The 25688-nt window shown below is 57.0% G+C and overlaps 1 protein-coding gene across 1 annotated transcript in view; it reads right to left on the reverse strand.

Moving 5' to 3' along the window:
- Positions 1-7801: 7801 nt before the first annotated feature.
- TEKT5 (tektin 5) overlaps positions 7802-25688 on the reverse strand; it is a 35315-nt gene continuing 17428 nt past the window's right edge. The window contains exons 6-7 of the mRNA XM_062179905.1: positions 11005-11159; positions 7802-8054 (exon numbers count right to left, since the gene is read on the reverse strand). Of these exons, the coding sequence (XP_062035889.1) occupies positions 7838-8054; positions 11005-11159 (372 nt within the window). The 3' untranslated portion in view covers positions 7802-7837. The remainder of the gene's footprint in view (positions 8055-11004; positions 11160-25688) is intronic.

A 25688-nucleotide genomic window follows, 5' to 3' on the forward strand; every position in this document is an offset into this window, starting at 1 on the left:
ATGCTGGGCGCCCCCCGGGCTGGGAACCAGCTCTGGAAGGGGAAGGGTGGGGCTGAGGCCGGTCTTGGGAAGCTGGGCTGCTGAGTGGGCTGTGAGTTCCTGGTTTCAGGGGACGCCTGCTGCAGACAGCACAGGACACGTCCCGGCCTGCCCAGCGCGCTCCCCCGCCCCCACACCCTCACCCAGTCAGCCTGTTTTCACCTCTTGTGTGCTGTTTACCAGGCCTGGCAAAGTCCACCCTGGTGCCTCCTGGCCGCCCTGGCGGGCGGTCACCACCCAGAGGCCCCTGCTCTCTGCAGGGAAGCCAACAGGCCCGGGCACTGGTCTCAGCAGCAGCCCTGGGTGCCCAGCCACACGGGCAGTTCCGCCAAGCGTGGGTGCCAGGCACACAAGGCTTTGTGTCAGGACAGCCCACCCAGCTCTCAGCCATGCCGCTCCTGTCTCGGGGGTGGGGCCCGACAGCCACCCCTCAGGGCCACCCGCCCCCACCTCTGCATTGCATACCCGGCCGGCCCTCCACCCTTCATCACGGGCAGGGCCTAGGCAGGCCCCACAGGCCTGGGTGCAGGCACGTGTGTTTGATCTCTGAGAGACTCCCCAGCCCAGCCCAGCCCAGCCCAGCCTGGGCAGGGCACTGGGGAAGCCTCTGTTCCCTGCCCCCTCCGAGTGAACCTCCAGGGCGTCCTGCCAAGCTCAAAATCCTGAAATGCAAGCAGCAGCCTCGTGGGTGCCAGGCCTGCAGGAGCCAGGAGAGCGGGGTGGGGGTGGGAGGCTCTGGCTCCCTCTGTTGCCCCCCGCCCTCTCCTCCTCACCCCAACACTCTTGCATCAGACAGGGGGCCCCAGCACCCCCGCCACCCGCCTAGGCGGTGGTGATGTCTTCCAGCCCGGAATGGAGACGTGTGTGAGAGGTGCCTTCTGGAGAGACTGGCAGAAGTGGGGCCTGTCTGAACCCGGGGCACCGAGGGGGGGAAGGCGCTGTCCCATGCCGAGCACCCCACCAGGGGGGACTGAGGGGTGGGGCAGGGCGCAGTGCCCTGTGTGGGTCACCTGGGGTGCCACTGCTGTGCTTGCTGTCACCACCCTGTCCTCTCTCTAGGGCCTCCACCCCATGCAGGTGTGAACAGCTTCTGTGTCTCCAGGTGAACTGGGGACAGTGGCCACCCCTCTGGCTGGTCCTCAGGTCACTGTGTCCTCTGCCTGGGGCTCCCGTGCCGGGCAAAGTCTTCCTTCCAAGCCTGCCTCGGACCCAGTCTCCACCTGGGGTGCTTTTAAAATGACTCACTTATCCTATTTTTTTTCCCCTCAAACTTTTAAAATGTACGTGAAAGGCAAAGTGACAGAGGGAGAGACAAAGAGATAGAGATAGAGAGAGAGATAGAGATAGAGAGAGAGAGAGAGAGAGATCTTCCATCTGCTGGTTTACTCCCCAAGTGCCCACAAGAGCTGGAGCTGGGCCAGGCTGAAGCCAAGAGCCAGGAACTCCATCCAGGTCTCCCACATGGGTGGTGGGGACCCAAGTATTTGGGCCATCACCTGCCGCCTTCCCAGGCACGTTAGCAGGAAGCTGGACTGGAGGCAGAGTGGGACTGGAGCCCAGCACCCGGACATGGCTGCGGGTGTCCCAGGCAGCAGCTTGACCACTGTGCCACGACATCTACCCTTTGCCCGGGCTTTATGAAAACCCTGTTCCCTCCCTCTCGGCTCCAGCTCCTAGGGACCCGGTCTGTCCATCTGGATCCTTCCTGTACGCCAACCGGAGTGGACAGGGAATGTAAGTCCTTGGAACTGAATTAGAGTCACTACGACTCACTGCATTCGTTCTCGAGCCACCCGTTCCACGAAGGGGCCCTGTCCTGTGGCAGACGTGGTGCTGCAGGCAGGGGTGCAGAGCTAAGGGGAGGACAGGGCCACCGTGGGACGCGCAGCCCTGTGTGCGCGCCAGGGGCCCAGACCCCTTGCCTGGAGTTTCTGGTTCCAGGGACTGGAAAGGGCTAAGGAGTCTGCGTTTTTCAAAACTGTGACTCCTGTGGAGGAAGTTGGGGCAACAAAGGTGCTAAGGAGAGGGAACCACACTGAGCGAGATACTGGGAAGGGAAGGTGGCTGAGAGGGCCCGGGGAAGCTCAGGGAAGGCTTTCCCGAAGAACTGATGGGGGCGCTGCCAGCCAGAGAGGGGACAGCATGTACAAAGGCCCTGTGGTGGGCAGGCCGAGTTCAGTAAGCAGGGCCTGGAATTACAATGCATGGGAGCGGGGACGCCCTGGGAGGGTTTTGTGCAAGCATGTGCCCCATGTAGCAGAGACACACACTCAGCCTCCTGGCCCTGCACAGTTAGGCTTCCCTCCCGATTCTCTGCTCCTGTGGGCCCTGGCCCCTGTGGGTGGGGGGGGGGGGGGGTGGGGAGGGCCGGGAGGCCCAGCTCAGCGTCTCTCCCAGGCCTTGGCAGACAGAAAGTTCCAGATCTGGTTTCGGTTCCCACCTGCAGTTGGTGGGCAGCCCCAGGGTAAAACTATTTTCCATCCACGCTGCCAAGCCCTCGGGGCACCCTCGCCCCACAGGACGCGTGCCAGGACCCCCCACACACTCCACCCACCTCCTCCGGCCGGGACAGCTCACCTGCCAAGAAGCTGAGGAACAGTGTGCCCCTTGGCTGCACCTGCCCGAGGCCGGCTCTCCCGCCGCCTCCTCGCACACTGGGCAGGGGGAGTGGGGGTCCTCAGTTCCACAGGGCAGGGAAGGGGTAGGAGGACATAGCGAGGGGACAGGTGGGCTGTGCCTATGGGACGCTGGGGGCGCAGCACGGTGCTGGGGGATGGAGCAACAGAATGGGCCTCCTTTGCATGCAATTATGAGGGGCAGGCCCAGCCACTGAGGTCACTCTCTATCTGCCATCTCTCCACCTGCACGCGGCCACCCGCCCAGCCGGCTCACTATCTCTTCTTTGATTAGATTTCAATCTCCTGGACCAGATTCCGGGAATCCAGAGGAGTCTCCTGGGAGGGAAAGAACGACCCCCAGCCTTTGGTCCAATGACAATGCCCCGAGACCATTTTTGGGAAAACCCAAGTCCCCTTGGAGTGCTTGCCCCTTCCGTACCCTCCTGGGGTCTTCACGCCCTCCCTTCCTCTCATTCCTGGGTGGCAGTCAGGAGCCCCCACACCAAGCGCACCTCGCAGGCTCCTGGGCTCTGGGTGCGGGCCCGCAGGCCTGGGTTGCCCAGGCCTGGAGGTGGCGCTCAGAGTGGAGCTGTCTGTGTGGAGCTGGGGGTTGCCCGTGGCCCAGATATCACCCCCAACCCCCTTGCGCAGCCCCTGTGAGTAGACTGCTATCACTGCCTCCATTTTACAGATGGGAAAAGCAAGGCTCTGGCATTTGGGTGGCACACAGGGAGTGAGCCCTCTTCAATCTCCTGCCAGGCCCCAAAAAAGGTGACACTTTGTCGCCTGGCCTGGGAGAGCCACAGGAATGGCAGGATACAGAAGCCCACGGCACCCACAGGAGGTGACCAGGCAGTGCTGGGCTGAGAGTGAGACAAGCCAGGGGCAAAGGGTAAGGGCGTCTGTGGGCTGGGGGGGTATGGACTCTGCAGGCCCTGGGGGCCAAGGCCTCCTACAGTGGCACATTTTTGTGTCCACTTGCTGTCTACATTCCCCAGATAACTTCCAAATTTCGCACCAATGCATTTTCTTGTATCGGATGGAAAGTTCCAGAAAAGTCTAGAATAAGGTTGGAGAAAGGCGGGAGAATCCTCCCTCTCTGTTTCTAATAGGAGGGAGTGCATACGACAAAGAACCAACGTTTGAACCGGTACGGTCAGTGATATTCACAGCGCTGTACAACCATCGCCTCTGTCGAGGTCCAAACCGTTTTCATCACACAAAGGGGACCCCTGGGCCCACCAAATCATCGCTGTCCATGTCGCAAGAGCAAGCCCAGTGTCTGGCCCGCCTCACTCTGGACCCGCCAGGCCTGCCTCTCAGTACAGCCTGGACTGAGCGGTGTCTCTCCCCCGGCATCCTCAGCTCCTAGTGCTTTCTCATCCTCCAAGACCTCCGAGACCACGTGAGCCTGGGGCTGAGCTGTGGGCAGCTGTGACACCTCACCCAGGACACACGCGCACTGCCAGCCCTAAACCGGCCAGGCATGTGGCACAGGCGGGGCCGGGCCAGCAGCCTCTGGCACAGCCTCTGCTCGGGCTATCCTGGGCTCTGCTCCCCATGGACACCCCCCCCCCCCAACAGAGGAGCGCCAGGAATCCCAAGCAGCACTGCTGGGTGGGGAGGAGGGCAGGGCGGGCCACCTCCAGGACACAGAATTCCACCGGGGAGCACGCCTGGGGTCATGTGGCGAGAGAGGCCCAGCCCCCAGCCCCGTACCCAGACCAGGAATGTTCTGTTTGTTTGTCGGGGAGGACTATAAGGACTCCACATGGTCCCGTAGGAATTTCAATTGTGTGCTTTGAACCTGCCTCCCATCTCCCCTCCCCCAGCCCGCAGCCCCCAGCCAGCGTGAGGGGACTCTTGTCGCGATCTCCCGGGGAACCACAGGAGCAAACAGCCAGGACTTTGTGTGAGGGTGACGCACTGACATTTCTGGGCAAGGCAAAAAAATGCAGCCGCCTCCCTCCCGGCGCCTGGTCGCCCAGGAGTGGGGGATGGGCCAGTAGGGGTGCCAGTGCTGGGGGTGGGGGGCACCTGAGCACCAGAGGCCCATGCCATTCGCCCTGGCTGGGTCCCTGTGACCAAATGGCCGAGACGCTCTGTGCCTCAGTGTCCCTGTCTGCAAAATGGGCGGGCACAGCCCGTGCTCCAGACGAGGGTTGCTGGAACGGCAATAAGATGGCGGAAGGCGCCCAGCGTCTCCCAAGCACTGGAGCAGCTGACTCCGGTTGTTCTCGTCAGGCTCTCCTCAGGAAAACACAGAGATCTGCCCCAGACCTGCTGCTCTCTCCCTCAGCTGCTTCTGATGGGGCTGACATTTTGCCAGGGGTCTTGCTGGGCCCCCTTTGGACTTTGGGTCCACCTTCAGCAATGGCTTCCCTTTGATTTGGGAAGCTGCAGTCAGAGGTCCAGACCCCGGAGGCATGGAACTGGATTTAAATCCTGTCTCAGTCCTTATTTACTGTGCAGCTCTGGGCACATTCCTGAACCTCTCTGTGCGTTCCTGTCCATCTCCCTGCTCCAGGGATGCATGGAGATTAAAATGGGGGTAGTAGTTGACCTGCCTAGCACAGAGCCAGCCGCACTCAATAACGTGGGGTGTGGGTCTGGAAATCCTGCTGAATGCCCCTTTAGATGGAGTCGTCTTGGTTCTCACAGTCCCCCTGTGAGAGGCATGTGTGGCCCCCTTGATGGAGGAGACTCGGGCTCAGAAGGGTGACGCCGCCCTCCCAGGGCAGCACAGGTGGCAGAGAGTGGAGCCCAAATCAGAAGCCAGGTGCAGGAGGAAAGGGCTGCTCCGAGCCATGCCACGGGGTTATCTCGCCACCCAAGCCAGGCCATGGGGTTATCTTACCACCCAAGTCACACCATGGGGTTATCTCACCACCCGAGTCACACCACGGGGTTATCTCACCACCCGAGCCACGCCACAGGGTTATCTCACCACCTGAGCCGGGCCACGGGGTTATCTTACCATCCAAGTCACATCATGGGGTTATCTCACCACCCGAGTCACACCACGGGGTTATCTCACCACCCGAGCCACACCACGGGGTTATCTCACCACCCGAGCCACGCCACAGGGTTATCTCACCACCCGAGCCAGGCCACGGGGTTATCTTACCATCCAAGTCACACCATGGGGTTATCTCACCACCCGAGTCACACCACGGGGTTATCTTACCACCCGAGTCACACCACGGGGTTATCTCACCACCCGAGCCACGCCACGGGGTTATCTCACCACCCGAGCCAGGCCACGGGGTTATCTTACCATCCAAGTCACATCATGGGGTTATCTCACCACCCGAGTCACACCACGGGGTTATCTCACCACCCGAGCCACGCCACGGGGTTATTCTACCACCCGCTTTAAACAGCAGCAGGTGAGAAGCCTGCCTTCTCCACAGGAGGCCTCCTCCTCCATATTTTCAAGAAAAATCTAGACCAACTGAGGTCAGCATCAACGATGTCTCGGGGAGCACAGTGGCATCCACAAAGCAGTAACAGTTTACATGCTGTCTGAGATACGGCACTTTTTCCACCCATGTCTCAGTGCTCACGGGGGCTCAAGGACCCCTTCCTGAGGAATCAGAGCCTTCCCTGGGGTCTTCGTGGCAGGGGGGCCACTCCACAGACCAGGAGGCTGAGGCTTCCTGGCGTCCGGGCACCCTCCCAACTCAACTGTCCGACGCTGCACACCACCCAGGAGCCTGGAACTCTGTGCCTATCTCCCACGTGCACAACAGGGAGACAAGTCCTTGGGCCGTCACCTGCTGCCTGCCAGGGTGTGCATTAGCTGGATTAGAGGGGACTTAAACACGGGCACTCTGATAGGAGACGCAGGCAACCAAAGTGGCATCTTCACAGCACGTTAGAGAAGACTCGCCCGAGATTTAGCGTGCATATTCCTTGGAGTAGGAATGTGGGAAAGAACAACTTCCTAGCAGAGAGACCTGGGAGACGCCACCTCACCTAAGGGGCAGAGGTTAACGTCACCGGCCATGTCAACTGGATGTCATGAGGGCCTTGGGGTTTGACAAGGGCACTTAGCCTCCAAGGGGCCTCATTCCCTAAATGCATATGCCCCATGTACTCATGAAGAAAGGAAGCGCACAGAAATCGGGGAGGGTGGCTGTCTTGATGCCTCTTGCCAATTTGCTTTCCAAAAGTGTGCAGCCATGAGTGTGCCCTGGTCAGTGGCACACGCGGACACCCGCACCAGCGGCTCTCCTCCTCCATCCAACTTCGCCAGGCAATGGACCCCTGCACGTCCCCACTCCTGCGATGCACTTGGCATTGCTTCTTCCAAGCTCTCCAGCCCGCCCTGTGCTTCCTGCTGGCTCAGCAGTACCACCCTCTGTGGACATCCTCACCCTCGACACCTCCCTGTGCCAGCTCCTTTCTGGAAGCTTCCGGTGTCCTCTCTGCTCCCAGGCACACCTCCCAGCCTCTCTCGAGGTCTAGGAGTAAAAGTGCCAAGTCATATTTATTTTCATTCTATCTGAAAGGCAGGGACACAGACAGATCTTCGATCTATTGGTTCACTCCTCAAATGCCCACAATGGCCAGGGTTGTGCCAGGCTGCAGCCAAGAGCCCAGAACTGCATCTGGGTCTCCAATATGGGTGGTAGGGACCCAAGGACTTGAGCCATCACCTGTTGTCTCCCAGGTCAAAGCTGGGATTGGGGCTTCTGACAGCAAATCTATTGTTTCCTTGCCCTTCACCACTGATGATCTCCTCTGATCTACCTCATGGGTGACAGCACCCAGCTCAGACAGTTGTTCAAGGCCAGAGAACAGCGAAGTGGCAAGAACTGGGCTCTGCACGCTGAGCTGTAGTGTTCAGTCTCTGGATACCAGAGTCTACACCCTGCTCCTAAATGGACGAACAGGTTTTAAAAAGGCAAGGAAGTAGTGTGGCCTCTCCCGTCCCTGGAGATGTTCAACATAGTCAATGGGATGGCGGGGAAGGGGGCGTGGTCTGCCACAAGGTCAGAGTGCAGTAATGAAAGACTTCTGGAATCTTCTGATTTGGGCACATTTATTTCGGGGACAATATAGTTCATTATAGAAGGAAAGGGAAAAACTGAAACTTCAGTTTTGCTCTGTGGCTTTTTCAGATTTTGCGCTGCGTACGACCCAGCGTGGAGCAGGGTACGGCGGCCAGCGGCGGCTCAGGTGTAGCCCACGAGGCGCGGGGTGCTGGGGAAGGTCTTGCGCATGCCCATGCACTTGTCCTTGTCGATGCAGAGGGTGTTGGCCTTGATGGCCAGCTCGTGCTCCAGCCGGGACTTGGTCATCACCAGCAGCTGCAGCGTGTCCTGCGTCTCCCGCAGCCTCAGCTTGAGGGTCTGCAGGGTGTCGTCAATGGTGAACACCTCGTTCACGAGCCTGGGGCGAGGGCAGGGAGGAAGGCACGGTTGACTTGGCCGCTCAACACCGAGGCATCTACCGCGTGGGCGGAACCGAGCTCGGTGCTGGGAGACAGCCGCCATGAGCGAGACAGACAAGGCTCAGCCTACAAGGGGACAAAGGCACCACAGAGGCACCCAGCGAAGCGCGCCAAGGGTAAGTCAGCAGGATGTGAAATCGCTCTGGGGGTTCCTCAGAAGCTAAACATGGGCTTCGTATGGAGCCTGGCAGTCCATACCCAGAACTGAAAGCAGGTGCACAAACCAAACCCCACGCACAGACGTTCACAGCGACACTATTTGCAGGAGCCTAAAGGTAAAAGCAACTCAAACGTGCATGGGTGGATAAGCACAACGTGGCCACTCTGTACTGGGAAATAGGATTCAGCCACTTGTAACAAAAAGGAATGAAATACCAACCCATGTTACGATATGGATGGACAGGGAGGACAGCAGGCTCAGAGAAAGCAACCCAACACAAAAAGGCCACATATCGTGTGTCTGCATGTCTGTGGGATGTCCAGGAGCTGCTGCTGTGGTGCAGTGGGTGAAGCTGCTGTCTGTGATGCCAGCGTCCCATATGAGCGCAGGTTCAAGTCCCTGCTGTTCCACTTCTGATCCAGCTCCCTGCTAATGCACCTGGGAAAGCAGCAGAAGATGGCCCACGTGCTTGGCCTCTGCACCCACGTGGGATGGAGCTCCTGGCTTCAGCCTGGCCCAGCCTGTTATTTTGGCCATTTGGGGGAATAAACTAGCAGATGCAAGATTTCCCTTTGTCTCTCTCTGCCTCTCTCCCTCTCTTTCAAATAAATCCACAGAGACAGAAAGCAGGCCAGTGGTTACCAGGAGCTGGGTGGGGATTGCTAAATGAGTATGGGATTTCCTTTTAGGGTCATGAAAATATTTTGGAACTACATTGAGGTGGTGGTCACATATCACAGATGTACTAAGTGCCCTGACTGCAAATTTTATCACAATTTTAAAAAACAGGCTAACAGGGTCAGCCTTGTTTAGACACAGTGGCCACTCTTGGAGCCCTACGGGCTGGGGCACCACCCACTGCTGCATGTTGGCTGCAGAAGGCTCTTGGGTCCGATGGCTCTTAGCCAATCAGAGCCACCCCATGTGGCTCATAGCCAATGGCTGATGGACACAGGGACACCAAAGGCCAGCTCCTGCCACAGGTGCGAACAACTCTACAGTGCAGTTGGTGCCCCGGAGTCGCCCATGGGACTAGCAGAGCTGGGCTCCCCTCTCCTGCTTCTCCCTCCACCTCCACCTGAAGCTCCACCTCCAGGTCACTCTGCAAAGACTCCAGAAAGGAAGGGCTTTGGGGCGCAGAAGGCTGAGCATGAGTTGGCCACGTGATGACCAAGAGGGAAAAGACTACAGCAGCTGTCAGACAGGACTTCCTGTGACACAGGAAGCATTCTGTGTGCACAGCCCAGCGTGGAACCCACAGGTCCTATAGGGTAACGAATTCTTGACATGTGGTCACTGGATCAAATTGATTGACTGATTTAATGAATTTCATTTTAAATCATTTAAATTTCATTGCAATAACCACTTGCAGCTAGTGGCTACCAAATGGGACAACACATTTCTAAAAAGAGAATGAGCAAAATTAAGGGCCCTGGATAGACTTCTCAGTGCACAGGGAAGCCGTATGGGGGGGGGGGGGTGCTGACACAGGGCATGATGCGCTGATGCAAGTTTGGGGACAACCTCCAGGCTGCTGTGGGGAGCCAAAGTAGAGGCAGGAGCAAGGCTAGGTGGTTGATATCTAGGTGGAGTGTGTTGAACAGGGTACACCCAAAAGATCTATCCAAGGCCTAGCCCCCAGGGCCTGTGAATGGGACGTCATTGGAAATAGGATTTCTGAAGACATAACTAAACTACAGATTTCAGGATGAGATCATCCTGAGTGTAGAGCAGACCCCAAATCCATTAACTGCTTTCCTTATGAGAGAAGAGGGGGAGGTTTGAGACACATGGGGAGAGAAGGCCGTGCGAAGACAGAGGCAGAGATGGGAGGGTGCACGTGCAAGCCGAGGTACACCGGGCACCACTGGCGGCCGGCGGAAGCTAAGGAGGGGCGTGGGTCCCCGAGCGCACGCTCACCACACGCTGTCAGGGCCAGCACGAGCTTCCCGCGCTCCGTCCTCTAGGCAGGCTTTGCCTCCTTCGCTTAGCAGGACGGGCGGGATCCTCTATGTGGAATAGGAAGGTCTCGGCCTCTTCCCAACAGTTGTGGGGGTAGAAGTGCAAGGAGCACAGGCCGGGCGTCTCCCTCATGAGAACCTGGAGAGAGGAGGCGATGCCACCAAGGGCAGAGGCCACGAGCCTGCCTGGGAGGCTGGCGTCGTGGCTCTCCAGGGCTCCCAGGACTCCCAGGGCAGCTGCAGAACCACGCCTCATCGAGGAAGAAAGGAGATGCCACGAGGTTGGTGGTGTGGCACACTGGGTTAAATGTCACCTGCCACACCAGCATCCTATAGGAGCACCAGTTCAAGTCCTGGCTGCTCCACTTCTGATTGAGCTCCCTGCGAATGCGCCTGTGAAAGCAGAGGATGATGGTCCCAGTGCTTGGGTCCCTGACCCCTACGTGGGGGGCTCGGATGGAGTTGCTGGCTCCTGACTTTGCTCCGGGCCAACCCCAGCCATTGCAGTCATCTGGGGAGTAACCAGCGGATGGTAGATCTCTCTCTGTTAACTCTGACTTTCGAATAAATAAATCCTTTAAAAGCAGCAGCAGCGCCAAGCGGTGGCCCTCCCAGGGACAGCGCCCTGGACTCGGAACCCCAGAGCCTGCCCAGGGCTCCCCATACCCGTGGGACTAGATGTCCTGGGCAGCAGAGGGCCCCGTGTTTCAGACCTGGGTTTCCTTCCCAGATCCTAGGGCCGCCCCCGCCCCGGCCCCTGCCACTCACTTGAACTGCGGGATGTCCCTGCACAGCTCCACGTTGGGCCGCCGCGTGCGGCACTCCAGCCTGCTCTGCGCCACCTTCAGCGGGCACTCCTTGGCCATGATGGACCTGTCCAGCAGCATAATGGTGTTCTCTGCCTGGAAGATCTCCTGCAGCGTCTGCGGGGGGACACGGGGCTGTCACCGCCCACCGGGCCCCTCGGGGCATGGAGGCAGTGAGGCCTACTCAGGCAGCCTCGGCTCTGCTGCCTGAACTTTGACCTCCAGCCTTGAGAGGTCATGGGACAGGGACCTCACTCACTCATCCCAAGCTGACCCTGGGAAGCAGCCTCAGGTACGTCTGGTCATCAGGGTGCTATGGATGCTGGGGACAGGCAAGTCCCCCGGGAGCTTAGTTCTGACCCTCCAGTGGCCACTGTGTTGACCAAGCAGTGTTCAGTGGGCCGAAGATGCAGGAATCGTACACCTTGAAGATGAACACAAACGACCAAACCAAGCTAATGTGTAAAGCCGGCATGATGTGATTTAATCGGAACTGGTCTGTATCTTTTCACAATCTCAAGTTCACCTTTCTTATAAGTAGGTCAGTGAATGAGGGAGAGCGAGCGAGCGAGCGAGGAGGTGGGAAGGACACACAGCTACGTATTTACCTGTAGGAACACTGTCCCCAGTGTGATGCTGCCCCTGTACGCTACAGTTTATGAAAACCCAAGTCCTGGGAAGAGGCAGGAGAGAGGTGGCTCTGGGGCCGGGAATGTCCCACATCTTCATCTGGGTGTAGGCTTCATTGGTGAAAACGCATCAAGTCACACACTTGACCCCAAGACTGTGCTAAGGCTCCCCCAGCCTCGGGGAGACCCAAGGGCAAGGCTGTATGCTCTCTGCTCCTGCCAAGCCCATGAGTGACACCTTGCCCCTATGGCCCCCACATCTGGGGGGTGGGCTGGTGTGACCCATGTCGAGGAAGAACTCACACCTTCATTTGCCGGACGATTCAGTGCCACTCCGGGAGCCCCTTCACCAGCTCCACCAGTGACCCCTCGATGGGGTCACAGCTTGAGATAACCTGTTTTTGCTTAGCGTGCCCACCAACAAGAGGATGGCTCGCAAATATCTCCTACCACTTCTACTGCGTCCGTACAGAGAATGAGGAGTTTATGAGACTTCTTCAAAAAGCTTGCAGAAAGTGGATTTAAAAGTTTATTTTCATGCAGAAAAAATAGTTTTTCATAATATCCATTTTCCACAAACTTTCTGAAGTCCCCTCACCATTCCAAGACCTTCCGGGTGGAGCCCTGGTTAGAAAGGTCCATCATCAAAACACGGGGTCTGGAGAAGGGGGCAGGGTGCTGAGGAGTGAATGAGGAAAGATGACGACGACAGAACGCAGAAAGCTCGGGAGACCCCAATTTCAGACAAGCCACAAAGCAGTCTGCAGCGTGTGCCCTGTGATGGGCTGACTGAATGTGGCCCTCCAAGACTCATTTACTGATCCCAATGTTGGCATTGAGGGGTGGGGTTTTCTTTTTTTCTTTTTTTTTTTTTTTATTTTTTGACAGGCAGAATGGACAGAGAGAGAGACAGAGAGAAAGGTCTTCTTTTTGCCGTTGGTTCACCCTCCAATGGCCACCACGGCCGGCGCGCTGTGGCCGGCGCTGATCCAAAGGCAGGAGCCAGGTGCTTCTCCTGGTCTCCCATGGGGTGCAGGGCCCAAGGACTTGGACCATCCTCCACTGCACTCCCGGGTGATAGCAGAGAGCTGGTCTGGAAGAGGGGCAACCAGGACAGAATCTGGCGCCCCGATCGGGACTAGAGCCTGGTGTGCAGGCGCCGCAGGCAGAGGATTAGCCTATTGAGCCGTGGTGCCGCCGGCCTAAAGGGGTGGGGTTTTCCTAAGGTGAATGGGTCATCAGAGTGGAGGCCTCATGAATGGGATTTGTGCTCCCATCAAAGAGGCAGGCATTTGGCCTAGCAGTCACGATACCTCTGTTCCACACTGGAGGGCCTGGGTTCACGTCCCAGCTCCAGCTCCTGGCTCCAGCTTCCTGCCAACAGACCCTGGAGGCAGCAATGCTGACTTAAGTCATAGGTCCCTGCCACCCCCCGGGAGAGCTGGATTGCCTTCCTGGTTCCCAGCTTCTGCCCACTCCTGCCCACTGTGGGCGTCTGAGGAGTGAACCAGCAGATGGGAGATTTCTCTGTCTCTGCCTCTTAAATGAACAAGTTGCAAAAATGTAAATTAACGAAAGAAGCCAGAGAGCTGCCTCACTCTCACCATGTGAAGAGACAATGAGAAGCTGACAGTTTGCAGCCCAGAAGAGCCTCCCCCCCCTCCCCAAACCCAAGCACACTGGCACCCTGGAGTGCAAGAAATAAACGTTACTGCCCACAGGACACACTGTCTGTGGTATGTACACAGCTCAACGTCTCCGTGATTGCTTGAGAAATACTGACGGTAAAAAATGTCAGTGTTTGATCCGACACTCCTCTTTAACGTCCTGCATTTTCGCTTGTTAAATCTAGCAGTAGTAGCTCAACAAGGGTTAATTCTAAGAATGCATGAGCCACAGTGGGATCCGGAAGCCTAGGTTTTTAACCAGTTCCCCAGCGATAAGAACAGATAGGAACAGAGCTACGGCCCTGTCCTCCGATTCCTACATAGAGGAAAACTGATCGCACATGAAAATGCGGCTACTCTGGATGGGGGTGGGTACTACAAAGACAACAGCCAGTCCCTGCCTTCACAGAGTGTGCAGTCACGTCATTTGCCCCTTTTCCTGAGCTGTAAGATGTTCAGAAATCCTAACATCTCTTGGGGATAACTTTTTAGCTAGGTAGGACCCATACGCTACAGGCACCAAGAAATTACTTTAGATACAATTTCTCCAAACCAACTACAGTCCCAGCTTCCCTATCTAAGAAAAAGTCCTGGAAAGCTAGCACATGGCTCCCCTGAGAGGATGAAAAACTGCCCGCTTCCTGCCGGTGGAGTTGAGGTGGGCAGCAGCGTTGGGGTGTTGCGGGGGAAGTGCCCAGCCGCCTTCACAGCCCACCTAGGAGGGAGGCTGGCCCCTCACCTGGCCCTCAGGAGCTCCCCCGGCCACACGCTGGTTAAACATTATCTCCTAAGAATGTCCTGTGCCCAGCATGTGAATGGCATGTAAACACTCGAGTGGGGGACACCCCTCTTGGAAGCCCTGGAGGAGGGGCAGGCCAGCAGCTCCACCTCAGCCTGGTACACAAGAGTGAAGCCTTATATAGATGAAAAATGCTGCCTGGTGCCACGTGGCCTGGGATTGCCCTGTCCTGGAAAAGATCCTCTTACCCAACCACCTAGATGTCCCCACTGGGGAGCAGGGGCAGAATAGGGAGGAACATTAGCAGTGGTCAGCTGGTGAGGAGCTGCTGCCAGTGGTACCCACCAGCCCACCCAGCCCAGCCAGCTCCCCAGTGCTGTTCCCCACCAGCCAGGGCTGCGGCCGGGGGGCCTGAGATGCCCCTAGGGCCCAGGACCTCAGTCTGCCTCACCCCTTCCTCGTCCACTTGCTCCACAGCCTGGACCCTTGCTCAGGGTTTGGCCACTGACTGGAGAGTGTTCCCCAAAAGTTCATGTCCTGCAGCTTGGTCCTCAGTGTGGGGATGCTGGGAGGTGGTGGGGCCTCTAAGAGGTGGAGCTTAGTAGGAAGTGATGAGGGCAGTGGGAGTACTGCCCCAGGAAGGGATGGAGTGTTGCTGGTGGATCTCAGACCCCGAGAGAGGGGCTGTTATATAACAGCGAGCCCGACTGCTCCCTGCTCTCTGGCTTCCTGTCCCACCGTGGGGTCTCTTCCGCCTGCATACACGCCCACCACGATGCCATCTACCAGAGGGAGCTGCCCCATCAGCCACTTTCAGCCGGCAGAACTGTGAGCTAAGTAAACCGTACGAGATGGGCACTCAGTGGATTGGTTAAGACTTCGCTCGGAATGCCCGCCCACGTGCCACATTAGTGTTGGGCTTGAGTCCTGGACTCCCTCTGGATGCCAGCTCCCTGCTAATGCACACCCTGGGAGGCAGCAGGTGATGGCACAAGCGCTTGGGTCCCTGCCACCCACATGGGAGACCCGGATGGAGTTCCAGGACCCTGCCTTCAGCCTGGCCCAGTCCCAGCCATTGTAGCCATCTGGGGAGTAGACCAGTGGACAGAAGATCTCTCTCTCTCCAACTCCTCCTTTCAAATAAATAAAATAAACCTTTTTCTTTTTAAAGAGAGAGCTCTAGATTGAACAATTAGCAGGAGAATCACAGGAGAAGGCATGAGGATGTGGTTTGGAGATAAAAGACCACAAATGCTCAAGGCGCTTGGGGCAAACCCTTTACCCCAAGAACTGAGCAGAGGTAAACTGGTCTCTTTGGGGCTACAGCCTGTGACACCAGCATCCCATCGAGTCCTGGCTGCTACCCCTCCGATCCAGCTCCCTGCTAATGCACCTGGGAAAGCAGTAGACGATGGCCCAGGTCCTTGGGTCCCTGCACCCATGTGGGAGACTCAGATGAAGCTCCTGGCTTTAGCCTGGTCCAGCCGTGGCTGTTGTAGCCATTTGGGGGAGCAGATGGAAGATCTCCCTCTGCTTTCAAATAAATAAAAAATAAATCTTTTTATCCTTTAAAATTCTTCTTTTCACACAGGTCAAAGAGGATGACAATCCCCACAGCCAGAGGAGACTTGACATTTTCTTGTAAAGTAACTTTCTGGGTTTTTCTTTCTAAAAGGGAGATGCCTAAAAAAATACACTAATGGTCAAGGTCATTGGCTCTCGAACTTGGCTGCACAGTGGAATCACCCAGAGAGTGCCACCTGGTCCACCCTCAGAGGGGCACTCGGGGCCAGGGGTTCTCGGAGGCTCCCTGGGAGGTTCACAAGGGCAGCCAGGGTCTCAGCCATTGCCGCGGTTACATGACCTCGGCGGGAGGGGGACGAGTTCACGGCTGCAGGCAGGGACGTGGAGCTGCCCACCGAGGCCGTGTCCTGGCAGGAAGCCCCACGTGGGGTGAAGTCCTAACGCAGACCGCGGGAAGGCTGACCTGCTTGCTACACGCTGCTGCCTCAGCCCCGTTTTCAGTTTCTGGGGGAAATCAGAAATCAGCAAACTGAAAACCTGGGCAACTCCACCCCCTGGCCCAGAGCTGTGTCCTCCTCCTGCGTTGGCCCAGTGATCCAGAGCCCCACCCGGGCAGCGAGGAGGCTCCAAGCACAGACAGCCTTCAGAGGGAAGGCCCTGGACCAGACTGCACGCCCCTGAACTCGAGCGCCTCACACTCAAGGTGCCTGCTGCACATACGTGCACACATGTGAGCACACACAGGGCTGACCTCCCTTTGCAGTCACCCGCACCACCCAGCCTTTGGAGATGGCGTATTCCCACCCCACAGGCTGTGTCCTCTGGGATGCTCCTTCCAGATAGATCCACATGGTTCATGCCCTCCCCTACTCAGGCTGGGGCTAAAATGCGGGAAGATCTTCCCAGACCACCCTATTTAAATTGCACCCTCTACACTGGCCAGCACTCCTAACTGCCTCTTTCTCTGCTTTATTTTCTCTAGAGTCCTTATACCACCTGACATACTATGTCGGGAGGGATTAGAATGTTTCCACTCACTTCTGAATCCCCAGTGCCTTCACCAAATCAGCACTTGGAACATAACAAATGATGATGATGATGATGATGGAATCTAACACTTAAAAATAGCACTTACTGGGGCCGGCACTGTGGCGCAGCAGGTTAAAGCTCTGGCCTGTAGTACCAGCATCCCATATGGGCACCGGTTCAAGTTCTGGCTGCTCCACTTCCAATCGAGCTCTCTGCTAAGGCCTGGGAAAGCAGTGGAGGATGGCCCAAGTCCTTGGGCCCCTGCACCCAGATGGTAAACCGGGAAGAAGCTCCTGGCTCCTGGCTTCGGATGGGTGCAGCTCCAGCCATTGCAGCCAACTAGGGATTGAACCAGCAGATGGAAGACCTCTCTGTCTCTAACTCTCTAACTCTTTCAAATAAAATAAATCTTTAAAAAAAAAAAAAAAAAAAAAAGCACTTACTGTGGGCCAGGCACTTTGCTAAGGGCTTCACTTGTACTGATCAGTTAGCAGGTGCTCCGTGAGCACTCATTTCCATAGGGATGAATGCACATCGTCAGGTCAAGACGGAAGTACAACCGTCGACACAGACTGCCCGGCTCTCCCAAGGTCTCAGCTCCGTGCACCTTGGGCACATGCCCCAAGCTCTTTGAGCCTTTTTCATAAAGCTGGGATCATCATCACTCCCAGGCCACAGTGTGGAGGCGAGGCTTGGTGAGACAACCCAGCAATGCAGTTGGCACAGGGGCCAGGAGAAAGTGGTCTTGAAAACCTTGGAAGAGCATACACCCCATCGCAGTCTTGGCACAGAGCTGGCAAGACACAAGCACCTTGGTGCCCAGCTCCACCAAAGGATGTGTTTCTCCCCCAAGCACAGACAGAAAGGTGCCACAAGCCAATCCTCACAGCCTCCCACCACCTAGCGTGATCTCCCAGACACAGGGACACTCACAGAGCTGACAGCCCTTTGTCCAGTCTCCAGGCTCTGAGGGGCTTTCCCGGGTCCCAGAGGCTCCACTCCAGGCCCTCCCCAGGAATGTTAACTTTTCTGCTCCTACTAAGCCACAGAAGGGGGAAGGGACTCAGGGGCACAGCCTGGTCTGTCCCAGCTGCCGAGTTTGCAGGGTCGCTGGTTGGCCCAGGGAGTCGCCCCATCAGAGGAGTCTCTGTTCCCAGAGTCTGGCAGGCCGGGCCTTCCAGCTCTAGCTGGTGCAGGAGCCCAGTTGGGAAGAGGATTGGTGGGCAAGAATAGGGGGCTCAGCTTACTCCCTTTCCAAGTTCCTAGCTCTAAGCGCAGCACCCAGGAAGCTGCCTGCCAGTCAAGGCGACTGGGGAGGAGCAGGCCTAAACCACCACAGGTTGTGCCCCCGGGGCAGGTCACTCACTGTGACCACGAAGACGTGGGTTCAGGTTCCAGCTCCTGCCCTAACCCGCTGTGCCACTTGTCCGAATCACATCCTCTCTGTGCCTTGGGCCATCTGTCCTCAGCACCTGCTGAGGCCTGTATAGCTGCCAGTCACTGTGCCGGGCACTCGTTCTTTGTAAGACTGGCATCACCATCACAACTCGCACACAAGGTTCTTGTGAGGACCGAATGGGATAGCCTAGCAGTGACGGCTAAGGGGTGCCCAGACCAGTGGTGAGACGTTATGTCTGGGTGTGCCTGGGAGGGCATTTCTGGAAGAAATTCACATCTGTATTGATGGGCTGAGTGGGTACGTCCAAGGCGATGGGCATCCCGGGATTCACTGGGGGCCCCAACAGATCAGAGGGGCAGAGGGGCTGTCCTGGCATACTCTGCTGGGGGTGGGACACTGTTCTTTGTGGCCGCCGTGGACATTGGAGCTCTGGGCCCTGGGCATCCTGACCAACAGCATTGGCCCCAGATCTTCAGGCCTTCAGATCCAGGGTGAATGAATGAATCGCCAGCTTCCTGTGTCTCTAAGCCCTCCTTCTTCACACGGCTCAGAGTCCCAGTGCGCAGCCTTGCCGTCTCTGTGGGAATGAGTCGATCGTGGTCCTTGATGCTCAAAAGCAGCTGCAGACAACAGGAAAACGCCTGGGTGTGGCTGTGTCCCAGCAACTTTCGTTTCCACGCCAGATAGGAGGCAGAGATTTGGCCCCTGGGCCGTTGGTTTGTAAGCGCTCCAAGTTGCCCATCTCGAAGGCTGCTGCTCCTCTGGGGTTCTGGATCGGCAGAGCAGATCCAGTGCATCACTGCTTTAAGTAGGGTCCACGGACCAGCATCCTTGGACTCAGAGAGGTGGTTAGAAGCGCACTCTCAGGCCTCACCATTTCAACAAACTCCCCAGTGAATCTCATGTGTATTCAAACCTGAATGTGGAGAATGATAGGGTCCAACCTGCAGCTGGAGGCAGACCTCACTGCTGCCCTCTGGAGCATGGAGAGACTGGCACGGTGCACAGAGTGAAGAGGAAAGATCCCTCCCTTCCAGGGTTTCAGCCTGCACGCCCTGTGAAATCAGAAAGGGCCACCCGGGAGAGAGGTTTAGGGGCCGTCAGTGTGAGCCCAAAAGCCAGCGCCACCATTGCTGGGCACGTGGCCTTGGCAAATCACTGAACTTTCCTGGGCCTCAGTTTCCCCTCCCGTGTAATGGACATCTGGGCCGACCCCAGATGGTGACTGCAAGGATCACTTCCCGTCGCACCTGCAAGGTGTTTCGTGCTGGGCTGCACACGTCCAGCAGCCACAGAGCTGTATTCTCCACTTGGCGCTTCTGTCTGTCTGTCCGTCCACCCATCCACCTGCTTACTGTTGTCCTTCCTCTCTCTTAGATTAAACCTTACGCCAGGAGACCAGGGTTTCTGAACCTTGGCATGACTGACATTGGGGCTGGGTGACAGGTAGGGTGCCCTGGAGAGCTGTCCTGTGTGGGGCAGGGCACCATGAGGAGCTGTCCTGTGTTGGGTAGGGGGTCCTGGGGCGCTTTCCTGTGTGGGGTAGGGGGTCCTGGGGAGCTGTCCTGTGTGGGGTAGGGGGTCCTGGGGAGCTGTCCTGTGTGGGGTAGGGGGTCCCGGGGAGCTGTCCTGTATGGGGTAGGGGGTCCTGGGGAGCTGTCCTGTGTAGCGTAGGGTGTCGACCAGCAGCCCTGGCCTCTGTCCACTGGATGCCAGCAGCCGGTAGCACACCCCCAATGGGTGACAAATGAAACGTCTCCAGACGCTCCTAAATGACCCCGGCAGTGGTGGGAGGGGAGGGGAGGGGACTTAACGCCTTGTTTGAGAACCACTGCCATAAGTGGTACGTACAAGGGCACTTCAAAATGCTCCTGCAAGGTGGCATTAAGAGAGAAGTTTATTTTGGTGCAAAAATATTTTGAAATCCACGCATAGTTTTTTCAGAATACAAATTTTCCATGACTTTTTGAGATTTTATTTATTTGAAAAGCAGAGTTAGAGAGAGTGAGGAATAGACAGAGAGATATCTTCTCTCCCCTGGTTCACTTTGCAAATGCCTGCAGTGGGTGGGGCTGGGCCAGACTGAAGCCAGGAGCCTTGAACTCTGGGTCTCCCACCACGTGGATGCAGGGGCCCAAGCACTTGGGTGATCTTCTGCAGCTTTTCCAGGCACATTGTCAGGGAGTGGGATTGGAAGTGGAGCAGTTGGAACTCGAACTGGTGCCCATATGGGATGCCAACAAAGCTGGCAGTGGCTTTACCCACTACACCACAGTGCCCATCCCTCTATGACTCTGAACACTCCTATGTGCGTGGATTTCAAAATGTGTTGCACCACAGTCAATCCACCTTTCGTTCTATTTTCCACAAACACTCTAAAATAATCTCTGATTGTTATTGTCACTACTAGGCTGTGGGGGTGGGGGGATGACTACATGAACCCAGCCCTCAGACTAGAGCAAGGCTGCCCACCTGCACGAAACCCTGGCTCCACCGGTTACCAGCTGGGAGGGAGGGCGGGGTTTGTGCCAGCCCTTTGCCCTTGCTTGCCACATCTGTAGCTAGAACTACAATCAATCTGTCTTATTAGGGCAGGAGGAAGGAGACGAATTCACACAAGCAAAGCTCTGAGAACCCTGGCCCCCATCAGTCAGGCTAACAGAACAGGGCTCTGTCATCCTGATGAAGTCTTCCTGTCTTTCTCTTTCCACCTGGAGCCAGAAAGCAAACTGGACCGTGGTCATCTACCCTCACCCGTCGGAATAAACCCTCCGCCCCACCCACTCACCCTCAAGCCCGGCTCCGGCAGGGGGAAGGAATGAGGTCAGCCCGGGTGATGCCGGGTGATGCCTGGCGATGCCTGGCGAGCCAATGGCAATCAGCAGGTCTGCCTACGATGAATGCAACCTCAGCTCAGTGGAAACGAGCGCCGATATTCCTGCCGGGAAGAGGAACCCACCCAGCAGCTTTGAAAGAGCAGACGTTCGGCAGGGTCGGTTGCAGTGTCAAACGATCAGCTGTGTCTTCTCTTGTGACAGCAGAGAGTGCCTCTAAGGCTAGGAAATTATTTTTTATGTCGGGGTGGGGGGGGATCGATTTAGCATTTTCTGCCAGCTTTGGCAAAAAATGTCTTGCAGTTTTGTGCAATCTTGCAAATGTACTGTTTTCCAAATTGCTGGAAACCAAAGGGTTCCCAAGGAGGTGCCAGGTTCAGCGCAGGTCCTCCGGCTTGGGAAGTGGATAGGCAGCTTGGAATCCTTTCTCTGGTCCAGTGGTGGAAGATTCTCAAATTCAGCCAAGCCCAGGAGCAAGGAAAGAAGAGAGGGACCTGGGAGGAATTCAGAACGGGGACACGGAAGAGCTGGGGCTCTCCGACTTGGCACACTTGACCTTCCGCCGGGCCACATCTGTCTTGGTGGTGGAGCCATCCTGTGAGGTGGGGGGTGTGCAGCAGCAGCATCTCTAGCCCCCACCAACAGCTGTGACCAAAAAGTCTCCAGACATTGGCAACCGCCACTGTAGGGGTCACAGAGCCCTGCTCCCAGTCCACGGGGTCCAGCTGTCTCTGACCACACCAGGCTGCCTGAGGTCAGGGGCCCTAAGTCCTGGAGGGCGTGGAGTGGACGGCCACTCCCTGCTGGAGGGCGGACATGGGTGGGCCCCTGGGGAAATCCATGGTGACCTCCATCACGGGCCTCCAAGACTTGCTCTCTGAACACCTATCACAACTTGTCACAGATGGTGTTTACTTTTTAAAACCCTCTCTCCCTGCCTAGAACATAAAGTCCCTGGGGCAGGGGTCTTCTGTTTCTCTCTCTGCATGGTTATAGCCCCGGCACCTAACTAGAGGTGCTGGGTATACCCTGCTGCAGGAGGGAAAGAATTAGCAAGCACCTGCTGCACGCCTGTACCTAGGACGTACACCTGGGGGGCTTGCTAATGTTCAGCTTGCTGGGCCCCACCTGTGGAGTTTCTCATTCCACGAGCTGGGGCCAGGGGATCTGCATCTCTATCAAGCTCCCAAGGTGACGCTGAAGCTGATGATCCGAACTCCAGAGCTGTGGTTCTCAACCCTGACCGCCCACTAGAATCACCCGGGGAGGTCGATGGAGCCACCTCCTGCGCAGTTAAATCAGAGCCCCTTGAGAGGCCCTTGCAGACCTGGGTGAACCCAGCGCGTGGCAAAGGTGAAAACAGCTCTCCGGTCCCTTCTCTTCTGTGCCCACGGCTTGTAGGATTGGTCCTTCCTTGTGGAATAGGAAACTGAGTCGAGGGGTCACTTTCCCCAAATCCCTTTGCTGCACCAGAATTCAACCCAGGTGCCACTTGGCCAGAAATCAGACTCGAGCTCTGCCCCGTTGTAACAGCTACTCCTCACCCATGGGTCACTAGCTGACCAGGGCCTCTGGCCCTAGTTCTCGCAACAACCTGCTCCCGACTGAGAGGCGGGGCACAGAGCAAGGAAGTGCCCAGGCCAGGACCGCAGCCCGCTTTCTGCACTTACTGCGGGCTCACCTGCAGGGACGCAGAACCGTGGGGCCGGAAGGGGAAGCAGGGCCAGGAAGAGGAAGCAGAGAGTAAAGCCAGATGTGCGGGTGAGGCTGGCGGCAGGTCCCAGGCAAGCAGGCAGACGAGGACCAAGGGCGGGCGAGTCACCACGTGGAGGAAATTCGTAAGCTTACAACACACACCTGGGCCTGGGAGACCCCAGTAGCCTCTCTTGCCTCAGCCAGGCTGTACCCAACAAGCCTCGTGCTTCAGCAGGAGCCAATCCCAGGGATTGTCCCGCCCACAGCATTCAAGCAAAGCATGTGATTGGGTATTGCCCAAGGAAAGCCCAGAGGCGGGAAGTCATGGCTCCCTGGCCTACAGGTGATGTCCGCCTAATGCGGCCTGTCCCCCACCTCACCCCACACTGACCCTCGTCCATTCTCTCTGCCTGGCCCCTCAATGTTGGCCACATTGCCAGCTCCTGACCTTGCCTCCATTTTTCTGATTCCGGCGGCTCCTCCCCATGTTGCACAGGGTCCCCAGGGACTGATAACAGGTGATGCAGCCCCCGTCCGCCCTCACCCCACAGCCCTCGGAACGGGCAGTGGCTGAGCTCTCCCGGGCTGCTCACACTGGCTCCGTCCAGCCACAGTGATGAGACCTGGGCACCCAGGACACTGGGAAGCATCCAGTCCTTGTGGCATTGAGGTGGGCCTCCAGCCAAGGACTCCACTGTCAAATGCGGCCTTGAGCCTCTTCCTGGGTGGGAATGGCCTGAAACAGCTGGAGACGCCCCAGATGGGGCCTCCAGAAAGCCACACTGAGATCTACCCCCAAGACCTGCAGGGCATGGGCTCCCTGAAGAAGCACCTTCCTCTCTGAGCCACAGCCCATCGCGATGCTCCCATCTTTCTCTCCTCTAGAAACGCCGCTTATCAAAGGGCACTTGGCTGCTTTGGGCAACAGTCCTGGAAGCCAGGCTCACCCAGAGCTGGGGAGTCCTGGAGGTTCTCTGGCGCCTCCGGTTTCTTGCCAGTGTCTGAAATTCCTTTCAAGCAAGAGCTCTCAGCCTCAACACCACTGACATTTGGGGAGCAATCGCTCTCATTGTGGGGTTGTCCTGCGTGATGTGGGACATCTTGCGTCCCCAGCTGCTACCACTGGACACCTGCTGCATGGCCCCAGGCAGCCACAGCAACCAGACCTGTCTGCACGCACTGTCAGATGTCCCTGGGGGGCACAGTCGGCTCCGGTTCACAACCGCTGCATTACAGAATTACTCAGGCTACAATCTGACAATCACACGGCCGCGAGTGAGACAGCCTGAACAGGAGGGAACAGCCACCCCGCTGCTCACGGCTGAGGGCCAGGGGCAGGGCATGGGTGACAATGTGGCTGCTCAAAATCATCCCCCAAATGTGATCACTCCCCTGCATCAGGACGTGTGGCTGTGCCTTCAGTGGCACAGGGTGACAGTGAGTGGGATCCTGTACCGATGGCCTGCACCATTCTGCCCACAGTCTTCAAATTCCAGTCCCTAGGGAGCCTCGTCCTGTGATCTTCCAGGCCCGCACACGGTCTGGGTGATTGTTAATTTTTTTTTTTTTTTTCAGATCAACTCCTATTTCAGCCCTTAACAAATGCTTTAGAAATAGAATCTGTACGTCATTGCCAAAATTGGAAAACTAGAATCTCTTTCCATTACAACAGGGCACCCTACCAACAGAGAAAGCAGACAAAAGAAATGTTTAATTCTAGGAGGCTCCGGAGGCTTTGTTAGAAAGGAGCTGGATGTCAGATGCGCATCCCATTGAGCTCTGCTCCTTGACACTGCCAGAGAGATTTCAAGAGAGAATTGAGGGGAGGGGCCCTCTCTCACAGGGGCCCCGTGGTGGTGCAGGGCGGTCCAGCCAGGAGGGCAGCACTGGGGCAGGCCAGCCGGCTCCACTTCCCCAGGCCCACGGCAGTTCTAGGAAGCGGCCGGCGGTAGCTTGGCCACAGGCCCCTGTGCTGGCAGAGATCCGGCTGCTTGCAAAGCGCGAAAGCATTTCCCACTGCACAATGGGTTCCAGGCCTCCTTGGACAAACAGAGGGGCTGGCAGCAGGCACTGGGGGCCTCAGACGGGTGAGGCTCTCACCCCTCGGATGCCTCAACACCACATCTTCCTGCCCAGGCCTCCCTAGGAAGGGCTACAGGCTGCCTGGGGATCAAAATCTCTAAGAAACTTCAGCAGAAAAGCCCAGCCTTTCAAGGTTAACCCATAGCCTCTCTGTGTTCCGATTAAACTCTTCATGCCTTCTGACTGCACTCCACGCTGCTTCTCTGGGTTTCCTCTGACAGGCAAAGCAGAATGAGCAAACACTCAGAATTCCCAGAACACCAGTGAGTGAGGTGGGCTGCAGTAGGGACTGGTGGGGACTGAGGCGAACGCTCTCTGGACCCAGTCCAAAGACAGGCAGCAGCCGCCAGCTCGTGCCCGCTGCTCCCCTGTGTGAACGAGGACCGTGACTTGCTGGAGCTACCACTTTCTCAAGAGCTACCGGAAATCACAGGGCTGGCATTGTTGTGCAGTGGGTTAAGCTGCTGCCTGCAACGCTGGCATCCCATATGAGCTCCGATTTGAGTCCCAGCTGCTCCATTGCTGATCCAGCTCCCTGCTAATGCACCTGGGGAAGCAGCAGCAGGTGACTCAAGTCCTTGGGCCCCTGCACCCATGGGGGAGACCTGGATGGAGTTCCAGGCTCCTGGCTTTGGCCGGGCCCAACCCTGACCAGTTTAGTCATCTGGGGAGTGAATCAGTGGATAGAATATCTCTCACTCTCTGTCTCTCCCTCTTGTTCTCTTTGTAACCCTGCCTTTCAAATAAATAAATAAATCTCTTTAAAAAAAAAAAAGATACTAGAGGGGCTGGCGCCGTGGTATAGCAGGTAAAACCACTGCCTGAAGTGCGTCATCCAATATGGGCACCAGTTTGAGTCCTGGCTGCTCCACTTCCAATCCAGCTCCTTGCTAATGTGCCTGGGAAAGCAGTGGAAGATGGTCCAAGTCCTTGGGCCCCTGCACCCATGTGGGAGACCTGGAAGAAGCTCCTGGTTTGGGATCAGCCCAGCTCTGACCATTGTGCCCATTTGAGGACTGAACCAACAGATGGAAGATCTTTCTCTCTT

This window comes from Lepus europaeus, chromosome 21 (genome assembly GCF_033115175.1).
Source record: "Lepus europaeus isolate LE1 chromosome 21, mLepTim1.pri, whole genome shotgun sequence".
NCBI classification, from domain to species: Eukaryota; Metazoa; Chordata; class Mammalia; order Lagomorpha; family Leporidae; genus Lepus; species Lepus europaeus.